General features: G+C 38.8%; 1 protein-coding gene across 13 annotated transcripts in view; it reads right to left on the bottom strand.

Moving 5' to 3' along the window:
- nfixa (nuclear factor I/Xa) overlaps positions 1-8,272 on the bottom strand; it is a 136,594-nt gene extending 128,322 nt beyond the window's left edge. For 3 of the 13 annotated variants that reach the window (XM_081609563.1, XM_081609557.1, XM_081609564.1), the window contains exon 1: positions 7,660-8,270. In XM_081609563.1, the coding sequence (XP_081465689.1) occupies positions 7,660-7,662 (3 nt within the window). In that variant the 5' untranslated portion in view covers positions 7,663-8,270. Of the gene's footprint in view, positions 1-7,659 lie in introns of all 13 variants that reach the window. The other 10 variants (XM_017304744.2, XM_081609551.1, XM_081609576.1 and 7 more) reach the window with 7 other exon arrangements.
- Positions 8,273-13,285: the final 5,013 nt, after the last annotated feature.

The raw sequence follows: 13,285 nt of genomic DNA, 5'->3' as shown, positions 1-13,285 counted from the left end.
TCGCCCAATGCAAATGTGCTAATTGAGACAGATTTTCCTACTTCGCAAATATGTGGCGTAGAGAGAGGATGCTTTTCATGTTTTTTCTTTTTGTTTTTTTTTTTGCAGTTGTTGTTTTATTCCTGTGAACCATCTGATCTAAGGTAGGGGTATAAGAAGTGTTTCTAGCTGTATTTTCTCCTGACAAAAGAAGACACTTCTCTTTCACTTTCTCCCCCTCCATCTCACTAAGTCCATCTTGGCCCGCTCTCTATCCGTCTTCTCTCTCTCTCTTTTTCTCTCTCTCTCTCTCGGTGGATGTGTTGACGACCATATGGCCGAATTCTTTGGAGGTGAGATCTCCGAAACCTGCTCAGACTCTCGCATCTACGCACACACACACACACACACACACACACACACACACACACACACACACACACACACACACACACACACACACACACACACACACACACACACACACACACACACACACGCGCACACACACACACACACCTCCACAGAGCTTTCTGTAGGGAAGCCTCTCATGGTGAAATTTGTTCTCAGATGGCTCCATTTTAAAGAACATGAATGGCAACATATCAATGATCCTGCATTTGCATCTCAGAAACTTGCAGTACTCCTACACCTCGTCCCTGACTGTACCTCTGCGATCATCATCTGCAGCTTCTGTCAGCACATCTTTTTAAAATCCAAAATTATTACCATCCTTTTTTACCTCAGTAAACGTTTTCACTGTCAAGATGTGGTCGCTGACGTTACCACTGCCAAGTTGAGGACGCAAGATGAAAATTGGGGGGTGATGAGGAGGGAGAAAAAGAGCGAGAGAGAGCGCGAGAGAGAGAGAGAGATGGTCCAGCCAACCTGTGTGAGATGGCAGCCACTTCAAAGACTCCAGGCCGCACCGGCGATCTGTTCCACAGTGTCTGAGCACTGTATGAAAGGCAGAAATGGCCGCCGTGTGAGTCCTTGCCAAAGCTACCTCAGGGAGAAATGTTGGAAAAATACAATTTTTCACACAACTATCCTCTGGGAATGGGGAGACTTGATGAAATGAGAAAACAATAGCAGACATAACATACAAAAAAATAAAAAATAAGAGTAGAAAGATGGCTGAGCAGAGTGGTGGCTAATTATTTCACTTTTCTTTTCAGTCCTGATAATTTAGCTCGACCAAATGTAGCGCCAAGATGAAGAGTTTAAGATTGCATGAGGCTAAACTCTCGTGTTGTGCTCAATGTGCTTGTGGAAAAAAACAGTAGCAGGCTGTTGGGGTTCTTTCATGAACGCCACCCTAAACTGCCTTCTCCTCATGAGCTTGTATGTACATGAAATAATAGAACAAACTTGATTTCTCCAATAGTGCACCAGTTTATATAAATTATATATAATATGTATATAATATGCAAATTATATTTTGGAAGATCTTAGTAATTCTGAGTTCAGGTCGGGTTATTAACGCCAGTTTATAAAAAAAAAGTAATCTTAGATCACTTTGTAAAGCAGGTCCAATTCATACAGATATTCAGATCAGCTAATTATATAAAATGATTCAAATTCAATTACATCCTGAGCAAGTAGAGTGAAGAGGACTGACTCATGTTTGCAGCTTAAGATGCTCAACTATCTGCTGCAGGTTTGAGTGTTGAAATCAAACACCAAAGAAAGATTCATTGCTAAAGAGCTGTTAAAATTTACTTTTCTAAATAAATTAATTTAATATATTCTAACCAGTTATGGGGATCATTCTACTTGGTTTGGTGCCCATATAAAGTTCTCTGCAACTTAGCAATAACCTTAAATAAATGTAATCAAATCGGGAACTTTTGAATGTGTGCCCTGAACACATGAACCACAGTCATTATAACTAATTGTAATTATAGTGTAATTACAATTAGTAACTTCATTAATTGTAATTAGTTATAATGACAATTTTAGGGTTCAATAGCTCAGCTTGCTAACAAGTTTGACTTCAGCGTGAAGAGTTGCTGCTAGATCATATTCAAAGCCGGATACAAATGTTGTTTGGTGCTTTTCTCCAGAGAATCTGGACTCTCAACCACTGAGAAGGATAACTTACTTAATGTTGAAGTTGTCAGTTTTACCCATTCTCTAAAATTTGGCTGTGACGTATGTAATGCACCAGTTTGACGCTATGAAACTTACCGAAAATTACGCTGTAAACAACCAACCCCCCCATTATGAAGAGAGAAGTGCTGAGCTGAACAAGATGGCTGTTAATGCTAATTCACTATTTATTTATTTTTTTTGGGGGTGGGGGGCAACATTGGCTGAACGGCTTTGTTCACTTCCTCGGCTACCAATGCTAAAACTACAGGCAGGCTACAATTCTAAAACAGAAAATCAACATCGCTGTTCTGTTTGCCGATTGGCCTGGTTGAAATTCTACTGGAGAAATCTAGCTTAATGGCAGAAATCCCATGCGGAGCACTGAAGAGAGATGAGCATCAAGCGGAATTGTGTAGAAAGGCGATGACAAGGCTAGTTAAATAATCCAATATGTCAAAAAAAATAAAAAAATAACAGGAGAAAGAGATGGATGGAGCTGAAAAACTACTTAAGTAAAAAAAAAAAGTTAGTGCATGGTGCAGACAAATGCACCAAATTAACAGCTACTTTGGATGCTGGCGGTCAGTGATGTCACAGGATCAAGCAGGCTGACTACAAGTTAGTCGTGCAAGCTGGGACTTGTTGTCCCATCCCAGACTTAGCATGTTTTTGTTTTTGGATGTGTTCAGGCCACACATTAAAGATGGCCAACCAGCATTGTTACACCATATGTGCATAAATAATTAATCTGCTTGATCAATTACAAACATTCCGTACTGGTTTGATTGCAAAAGAAAACACACCGAGTCTGTGTCCAAAATTAAAAAGGTAATATCTCAATATACAGACTATTCATCTAGCTGTCCTGTTCTGCTTCTATTTTATACCACCTAAAAAAAAAAAAATAAAGTCAATAATTCACTTCCTGTATGGTTAGCATTTTGCTTCAGTTAAATGTGTTCTAAAACTATGAATTCTTTGCAAAACCAGCATTGTTACACCATATGTGCTATAGTTGATGATTGTTGCTGTTAAGTAGCAGACACTGACAGCATCAGCTTTGTTTGTGGAGTTGTAAAAGAGGGACAGGATGATGTCAGTCGGAATAGAAGTGAGGAAGACTTTGATGTAGAGGGACAGGAGAAGGATAGTAAAAAAGGATCCAGATGAAAGTGGAATAGGAACCACTAAAAAATGTCCCAGGTTCAGGTGCATTGAGCCGGATTGGGCTGGCATTAAAGCTTTCTTTAAAATTATATTAATCTCTTAAGATTAAAGCATTGTGGTCCAAACTCTGGCATTTAGCATTGCAGCTAAACTAGCTAAGGCTTGAATTCTTGCTTCAACACACAAATTGTCTCAACTACAAGTCTCATGGCAGCTGTTAATTTTTACAGCATCTAACTCCCAGAGATAGAAAAATAAGTAAGGAGCCGTATCTCCACAATCTATTTCGCAACAATATCGCATTGTATGGAGAAACGAGATGCAAAACTCAATCCTCAAACTCTATATACAAAATCAAAATATTTCCTCATTTAAACGAGAAAGATCTTAACAGTGAAGCAGAAACACCTTAAGGGATTTTTGAACATCACCTAGAAGAAACAAAATGAGAAGATGGGAAGTCAGGGGGAGCTTTATGCCTTACTAAGAAATTGTAACCTCTCAGAAGAATGTGTTTATATATCTAGTTATACTAAGAAAGTTTTGTGTTTTAACAGCACTGCTCCTGAATTTATTCCTGGCCCCGACAGTTAAATGCTTCTCTAATTTTACAATACTTAGTCACTTTCTGACTGAACAAACTTTGGTTAAGTTATGGAAAAACGGTTTAGGTTTGTAACTAAAAGGAAAGTAATTTTTAAACATTGCGTTGAAAACTAACGCAGTTAATTCAAATGTAAAAATGGTTAGTATCTAGAACTCTCCAAAATTCCTTTGTGCAATATGTACTTATCTTAATCTAAGATTGTCCTGATGAACAAAATGCATTAAGAGTGCTCTGTTTGTGACTTCACAAAGAGCTTAAAGAGAATTTTAAACTGGGTCTTAAACAATCTTTGTTCATGTTAAATAATCATGTTCATGTTTGGTCAGTTAAGGTCAAATGCAGCCTGTGAAATATCCCATTACTTTAGGGACGACAGGAAGTCACAAATCAGATGCAAACATCAGCTGCAACTGTTGTATCCCAGCTGTAAAATATGACCACATTTTCTTACTCACTCACTCCTTTGACTGACTGATACCTTTTATGAAGAGGACACGTCACATACCGCCCCGGTTAGATTGGCACCCTGGGTGATGAGCCACATAACCCATTTAAATGATACACAACTGGAAAGAGGTGCGAAGTGTATTTTGGGAAGCCTACATGTGGGACACCGGCATATAAAAAAACACACAAAGCACGAGGTACAGTGAAGCTGTTTATGTGACAACACTAACATTAGCCGTCCCAACCTCATTGAAAAAAAACCACTCACCCAAACGGTTCCAGAGAAACAAGAGGAGATACTCACACTGTGACACACTCCAATATTCACTTATCCTGGCAGCTTGCCTGCCAACTACTGATCTCACTAGACAGGATAGGCTCTGAACTGTGGCTTGTTGATAATACAGCACCAATTGTAACTCTGATCTACCAGGGCAGCGACGTTCCTCTGCTGTACTGTTTGCACCATGCACCTTCTCCGCGGATTATGTTACCAGATGCCATGGACACCGCTTTTCCTGCATGGATCCTAATCCAATCTTTTTTTTTTTTCTCTTTTTTTTCCCCCTCTCTCTTAATAGCCAAACCACACTCAGTAAAGAGCTGCACTGCCTTAGTGCATTTAACAATGAGGTTTTGGTTGGTACAATCATCCTTTTGTTTCCCCACAAGGAGTGATCCGTGGAGGGATTTTCTTGTGGTTATGGTTTTAATGCAGCAGAGTTTACCACAACCATCAGGCCGTGTAGATTCGTGTTGCATCATGATGCAAACACACTGAATTTAGCAGCGGGTTGAGGTGACTTCAAAAGTTTCACTCTTCACCACCTCAACTCGATTAATGCTCTGAAGATCTTTGTAATAACACAAGAAGATTCACACCCGTCTCCCTGCTTGGCACCATTTACTTTCTTTGCTTTTCTCCTTGACTGACAGGTTGTACCGTTGGCAGGTTCTCTCTACAACAACCGCAGCGTAACCAACTGTGAAATTATAGGCCAACAATCAAAACAGTACCAGGCTTGTCATATCAGTGCCAGTTATCAACCATTGTCTACCAGGTCACTTGCGTTGGAGAAATGGTTGGACAGCTGACATTAAAACGACGCATGCCATTTTATATTTGGAGGCACTGTCTGAGTTGATGTGCTGCTGTGATTAGGGGCTCCTATGAGTGCTAATACACTTTTATTTTATTTTATTTTTTTTACATTTTTTTTTGCATGTGAAGTCATAAAGTTGTTAATAAACACTGATTCGCACAAATGAGCATGGATATAAAGAGCTGAGAGAGACTCAAATTGCTGTATTATGCGAATGACCATTGTAAAGCTATGCACATATTGAAACGATTTAATGTAATTTAAGGCATGAATTGGGCATACACTTTAACATGATAATTTTGAAAATTATGATTATGACTATTATTATTATGTTCTATATCTTTCTTTTCGAATATTTAATGTAATGCTGACCATTTTTACTTTATTTATTTATTTATCTATTTATTTATTTACCTAATATGAAAAAGAGATAACATAATATTTGCACTTTTTGTAGAAAATGTGAATTGCTACATTCTAACTTTTTCAAATATTACCTCAGTCTTCATGACAAACACCTGGACAGGCCACTATAAAGTATTGAGTAATGTCTTTGTTTTAACCAGTATATATCCCAGTAATGCTGTGCATTTTTAAAAAATATTTTGGACAAAAAAAAAAGAAGAAAAAAAACAAACTTTGCCAAATCCATGCTGCAATATTTAATATTTCAAATAGGATGGAAGCTCCAATAAATAAAGAAGTGTGACGCACATTTCCCTGATAGAATCTCTTGAGCTGCATTTTCTTAATGCAAAAGCTTGATTCGGCTTGGATGCTGAAGGAAAAAAAACAACATGGGCAATAAAAGCAATCTGGTATTTTGCAGCTTATAGTACAGCCATTTTATAAGACGATTTTTATTATGGGATTTATCCATTTAAATGCTGCAGGATTTAGGGAGATAATTCTCTTTTTCAAATCCTCCGATTTTCAGATCAATGTTAAAGACTCGGGAAATGGCGCGAATCATATTCTCTTTGTGCGACCCTCACTTGACGGTCCTTCAGCGGCATCTCACCCCCCACACACCCCCTTCCGTCAACTCGACAAAGTGTGATCAGGAACGGAGTTAAAGCGGCGCACGAATGAAAGCAGGGAAGAGGCGCAGTGTAGAGGCGCTAATGGAGAAGACTGCGGAAATAGGGCGTGTTAATTATAATATTAAATGAGATTTTGTGTCAAGTATTGTACGTGGTGGTCAGCTCTGCTTATTCTTAAATTTCTGTTTCATTCTGTCTGATCGGAGGAGAGCAAGAAAGGGCAGCTTCGGTGCATTAAAGCAACGGAATTTACATTTTAAAGCTGCCTGGTAGACTCTTCTGAAACACCAATCAAACTTAATTTATATATAAAAGCTCACTCGTAGTGTGTTTTTTTCCCCTATTCGTTTTGTTACTTTATTGCGATTTCATCAAGACAAAAAAAAATAAATAAAAAATCTACTTTCCACAAATCAAGCTCAGACATGCGTATGCCTCTGGTGACATCACACATGGCATAAAGCAACTGATGATATTTATTTTAAGAACATCTATCGCTGTTTTTGTCCACTTTTGAACTTAAGTTTTTAGTCAAGATCAACTATGAAAGGTGTTTACTTGTGTTCAATCTACTGATGGCGCTCGTTTGTCTTGATTCTTGTGCCTCTTGTGATGTCATCAATATAAACACACACAAAGCAGAATTATACTCTTTAGCATGCCTTCTAAAAACGTATATTCCTGCAGAGGAAAGCCGTACTCTATCACCATGCTGTGGTTTTATTTTTAGAGGAAATTTGCAATTTAAAAAAGAAAGAAAGAAAACCAACCAGAGCAAAGCTTTAAAACATTGAATATGTTAAAGACACTATTAGTTGAAATTGAAATGTAAGCTAAATTAGGACACTAAAGTGAGATTTAGTTTTGTAAATTTAAAAGGCACGGTCGTATTTTTGTAAGGACGCAAACTGCAGCTTACAGTTAGCATTAATGTTAAACATTGATAAGAAAATGTGTTAAATAAATTGATTTGTATTCACTAACACACACTCAAAAACACAAACCACACACACACGCACACACACACACACACACACATACACAGGTGCGCCGCAGCTACAGTCATAATAACACACTGAGGAAAGTTCTGATCTTTCACCATAATGAAATTCAGCTCTGCTCAATCAAACAGAATCCCTGTTTTGTTTACATCCAGCCTTCCATACTTCACCCTATAGAGCCAAACAGAAAGGAACTATTGAGTTTCCACAGCACGTACCATTATAGCGCGGGGAGTTCTGCCAACCCTCTCAATGCCCCATTTTCCTTTAAAAGTTCAGCGTCCAAAAAAAAAAAAAAAAAAAAAAAAAAAGTGAGGGAGAGAGAGCTGAGGGAGGACGACTTCTTCTCTCTTCACTGTTGCCGGAAGCAAAACAAAAAACGGACCTTTAAACAAGTCGGCTTTAGGCCCAGAAAAAGAAGAAAAAAAAAAAAGTGGGTCCACTCTGCAGAAGACTGGTTGAAAAGAGGACAGCAGCAGCTCCGGACCTCCCTCCGTCCTATCGCTGTTTGGTGTCAGATGCACCCATGTCCTGCACGAGGAAGTCGGGGAGACGTGCGCGTCAAAGTCCCGACGAACTTGTCCAGATTGGAAGACGCATAGACAAAAAACATATCCCGAAATGATCTTAATATTACGATCAATTTACTGGACAGGAGGGGTGACACAAAGTAAGTTTCTCTTCTCTTATGCTTTCATTAAAGAGTCTTTGCAGTCGAGCAGCTTCTGCGTCCAAAACTCGTCCAAAAAGCAGCGCGCCCGATCGCTTTTACCGTCGTATATCTCTCTCTTTCGCTCGCTCTCTCTCTCTCTCTCTCTCTCTCTCTCTCTCTCTCTCTCTCTCTCTCTCTCTCCACACTCACTCACTCACACACACACACACACACACGCACACGCGAGAATATAGATACACACAAACTGAGGAGGGTGGTTGAGGGGGTGGTTGGGGGGGGGTGGGACACCCTCACCGCCTCCTCCTCCTTGAAGCTGACGAGATGAAAGCGGCGTGCAGCGTCGCGTTGCGCCGGTAGCGGAACGCCGGCAGAGCAGCGACACGTCGGCCGGCCGGTCGGTCGGGTCCCGGACTGCAGCGGAGATACGTGCGGGGAAAGGGAAGCGCTCCGGCGGCGGCGACCGAACGGCTCACCTCACCGGCGTGCACAATCAGAATCTCACACGGTGGTTTTGTGGATGAGTTGGTTCACAGTGAGCCACCTCGAACCGAGGAATTATTGGGTGAATTATTAATAAAGCGAGCGGTGCGCATGCAGGCTGTCGCGGAGAGAGCGCAGCGACCACGGGGGGAGCAGCTGGGGCTTTAGGAGCATTAGGAGCACCAGGGACTAAAATCACGGACTGCAGGAGGAGAAGGGGGGGTGGAGGGGATTATTACAGGCTGCACTGGCTCCGGCACATTCCGTCAACACACTTTACTTATTATGGTCCAACTTAGAGCTGTGCTCAAGCAAAAAGAGGGAAAATATGATCAGAACAAGAAGAATCTGCTAATACGCAGTTTTTTTTTTTTATCGTGGTGTTGGGGGAGCAAAGGGGAGGAGGATACGCGCAGCTCATCAGGTCAAAGACATTCTGATGGGTTGTTAATCAGACTTCTGATTGGGTAATGCTAAGCTGGGGTTTAACAAGTTTTAGCTCCCTGACACAGATCTGTGCAAAGAACGTCACCAAGAGATTACACGAGTGCAGAGATCAGCTTGGAAGATTTGATTTTTTGGGGGAAATAAGTTCACAGAAACGTAAACACACGAGCAAGCCGCAGAAGAAGAAGAAGAAGACGCACGACGACGTTTATAATAAGCTATTATTGCTAATAAGAATTTTGTCAGATTATTATTTAAAAACATATTTTTAATGCAGAAAAAAAAAACGAAAAAAAAAACGGAGGCTTTGCTTGAAACAAAATCGTGACCCCTGAAGGGCCCCATGCAAGGACAGGCTCCTGTCAAAGAGACAGGGAGTTGTCTCAGCATAGGGCCCTTTTTCAAATAGTAAAAAAAAAAAAAAAATTAAGAAAATATTTTGACCTGATAAAACACAAACAACAACTGGACTGAATTGAATACACAAAGCTTTCCATCTGCAAGGATATTTATTTCAGGCTCTTTAAAATTTAGAAGGTCCTACTTCACACATGAAATAAACATTTGCGTGACGAATGCGGCACCTGCATATTTATTTTTGCTTGTCCGCGTTCATTTGTGTCCGTGTGTTCATTTGTGTTTGTGTGTGTGTGTGTGTGTGTGTGTGTGTGTGTGTGTGTGTGTGTGTGTGTGCGTGTGTGCGCGCGTGTCGTCATCATGTCCTGTAAACCAGACGTCTGATGACATTCCTGCAACATGGCGAATTATTAATAATTAAGTATTGACCCCCCTAACACATTTGGCCCCATGAATTAGTCATCTGTAACCAGGTTTGTTTTGTATTTCAGCCTCGTTTTTTTTTTTCTTTCTTCAGACTTACATGAAAAACTAATGTGTCTGGGTGAATAACGTGTGTGTAGGCCTGTGTGCTTTGCTACAAATACACAATTTTTTATTTCTAAAAAAAAATAGACTTTATATAACATATACATTCAACAATGGAATGGTGTTGCTTGGGATTACCTTCAAAACTGTCAATTAATGTAAAATCAAAACAGCAGAATAAATTTACAAATGTTTAACTTTCCTTTTACTATCCAGGATACAATTGAAACACGCATTTAATTTATGATAAATACAATTACTGAAAACCAAACGTTTAACAACAATGTGAAAATTGTAACAGGTTGTCTTTCCTTAAGATTATATTTAGTGAGACAGCTTATAGGTCAAACATTTCTCGAGACGTTAAAGTAACAAAGAAAACACCTATCAAACAAATAAATAAATAAATAAATAAATAAATAAATAAATAAATAAAGTTGGTAAAACAGGTCAGATGATGGTAAATCAATTAAATAAATTAAGGATGTTCTAAAATAATAATCATCACAATAAAAGTTGAACAACAACAACAACAATAATAATAATAATAATAATAATAATAATAATAATAATAATAATAATAATAATAAAACAAAAAGTAGAAAATATTAATAAAAAAACTTAAGCAATATATTTTTAGATTCTTTCGTCTTTTTTAAAATAATTGTATTTACACTTTAATTGCTGACTTTGACATGCTTTTCGTCGTCTTCTTTTCATCTTACAGATGCTGTTGGGTATTAAACTCAGGCACGCCCGCGATGGCCTGTTTGTAAAATGATCAGTTTACTGGAAAACTCCCAAAATGGGCCTCTGAAACCCTCCAAATAATCCCTCAACACGATTTTTTTCTTCACTCGTAATTAAAGCGCAAACTGCAGCGCGCAGTCAGCACACCGAAGAGCGCCTTGACCAACTGTAGAGCCAACTTTTGCAAAAGGCCCTGACTGCAAGGTTTCAGGGAATTAGATCATTAAGGAAATTCAATAAAGTGAGGAAAATGGTGTCTATTGAACGAAAAAAAAGCTTAGTTGCTTTTAATCAAAGGTTTTTATCTCAACATAATATAAAATAAAAATAAAAAATAAAAAATAAAGCACAACTTTATTGGAGTGGGAGAAGAAATCAATACGATTTCCAAATCTTTTGTAGTTTTGTCATTAACAATTTATATTTATTTTACAAAATAAAATAAATAAATATTTTTTTTTTTTATCTAAAATGCAAACCTGTTCGTACTCAAAAGGAAATGTTGGCATAACTAATTTAAAGATCATTTTTTTATGGATGCATAAGGAGTTTTAACTGAAAGGCCTTCACAACTAATATGATGCAAAAATCAATTGGCTGAATCCACAAATGAAACGCCACAGCGGTCTTTACTGAAAAGATATGGAATACAGTTGTTTTCCATTTAGTTTTTTTTCGCGCAAGCAGTAAATATATATATAGCGATTTCATCTCGAGTCATCGTGCATTTGCACAAGCTGACCTCGTTTCAACGTCTCCATCGCGTCTCTTGCAGTGCAAGCAGGAGCGAATTTTGCGGATCGGAATTTAAAGCCGAACGTGTTGTGGTGGCGCAGGGGTTAAGCACAACCCACATATGGAGGCCCCAGTCAGCGACGCAGCCGTCGCAGGTTCGATTCCCGGCCCTGGCGACCCTTGCTGCATGTCCTCCCCCCTCTCCCACTGCCCACTCCCCTGTCAATCAACCATCAAATAAAGGCCACTAGAGCCAAAAAATTCATATAAAAAAAGCCAAACGTGTATAAATCAAAATCTAAGTAAGCTGAGAATAAAAAAAGAAAAAATAAATAACAAGAAGAACTCCAAACATAAACATTTATCAACGTTACTTAAATCAATAATAAATAAATAAATAAAATAGAGAAAGAGCGCACACAGTAAGACTTAGGCTTTTCTTTTTTATTTTCTTGGAAGAACACTATAGCTTAGAAAAACAAAACAAAAAAAAAAAAAACACCATTTGATGCTGGCTAGATCCAAAAGTCACAAAACAAACTGCGGGGCATCCGTTGGCAGGCAGCGGCGTCCTAATCACGCAACTTGTAAGCGTCAATTAGGCTGAGCTTTGGGGGTTAATGAAAGCCCTGAGCAGTGCGCCTGTATGTAGCCGCAGCCCCCTTTAAACTGCAGACCACAATGCCTCTGGTAGCACGCTGCTTTAAGAGCCAGCATCATGTGGGCAATGAGTTCCCCCCCCAAAGAAAAACCTCAGAGTGAGGAGAGAGGCGCTCGGGCAACACAGGAGCACTTTCTCCTGATGCCAACATGCTGGTCTGTAAAGCTAGAAATAATTACATGCTGTACTCCAAGAAAACAACTTCTAGATCCCACGCAAGAAAAATAACTGCAAGACTTGGTGAGGCTGATTATTTCTAATTAATTAAACTGAAAACAGGTCAGGGAATGGCCCTGACGTCCCATCAAATATGTGTGTAACACATTTAAGCTACATTTTTTTAACTACACACAGAGTGATCTGTATAAGATTGAGGTATAAAATAGTAATGTTAAAAAAAAAAGATGAATAAAAATATGAAAATGTGATGCATAAATAAACCACCACAATGAAAGCCCCCAAAATGGGGAGAAACTGATAATTTATTCCTTAAATTCAATTTAAAGACACAATATGGAGTTTAATGATAAAGAGAAGTCAACAGGTGCACAGAGTTGTGTGTGTGTGTGCGTGTGTGTGCGTGTGTGTGCGTGTGTGCGTGCGTTACAAATACAAAAAGTTTGATAAGCCAATAATAACCATCAATAAAGAATATGTCATTTTGTGTCAGAAAGGAACCCAATTTTTTGTATTAGTCATTTTTCCTCTGCCTTAAAGCGCTTCTCTCTTTCAAAAGAAGATGCAACAAAAGCATAAATAAAGGCCAAAACAATGAACGAAGTGTCCCAACAATATGAAGCAACAACAAGGTTGTACATTAATGAAAATGTGAAAATACATCAATCAAATTCGAAAAAGAAAATGATCAGATTTCATTTTCTTTTTCTTTTTTTTTTTTTTTTTTGGATTGTAATTTCACAAATACTTTAAAAAGTATGACAACTGAAAATCAGTGAAAAAAAAGGGGGCCAAGAAAAATAGTTTATTTTCTGTAAGACTTCTTAGCTGCAGGCCTCAGCCACCCTGCTGCAGAGAGGCAGACAGAAAACAACTATCCTCCACATCATCCATCAGACTCTGTCGTCCTGATATAGTTTTTGTCTCTCTCTCTGCAATCTTCATTCCTCACTGAAACAGATAGCATTGGGAATGCCGCACATCCCTGCGAAAAGTGCAACACAGGCACTGGAAAGCAAAGGAAAAGAACAAGTAG

This window comes from Poecilia reticulata, chromosome 1, assembly GCF_904066995.2.
Source record: "Poecilia reticulata chromosome 1, P_reticulata-male-v2, whole genome shotgun sequence".
Classification (NCBI taxonomy): domain Eukaryota; kingdom Metazoa; phylum Chordata; class Actinopteri; order Cyprinodontiformes; family Poeciliidae; genus Poecilia; species Poecilia reticulata.
Note: the sequence above shows the minus strand (reverse complement) of the source record. Positions and strands in the feature narration are given on the sequence as shown.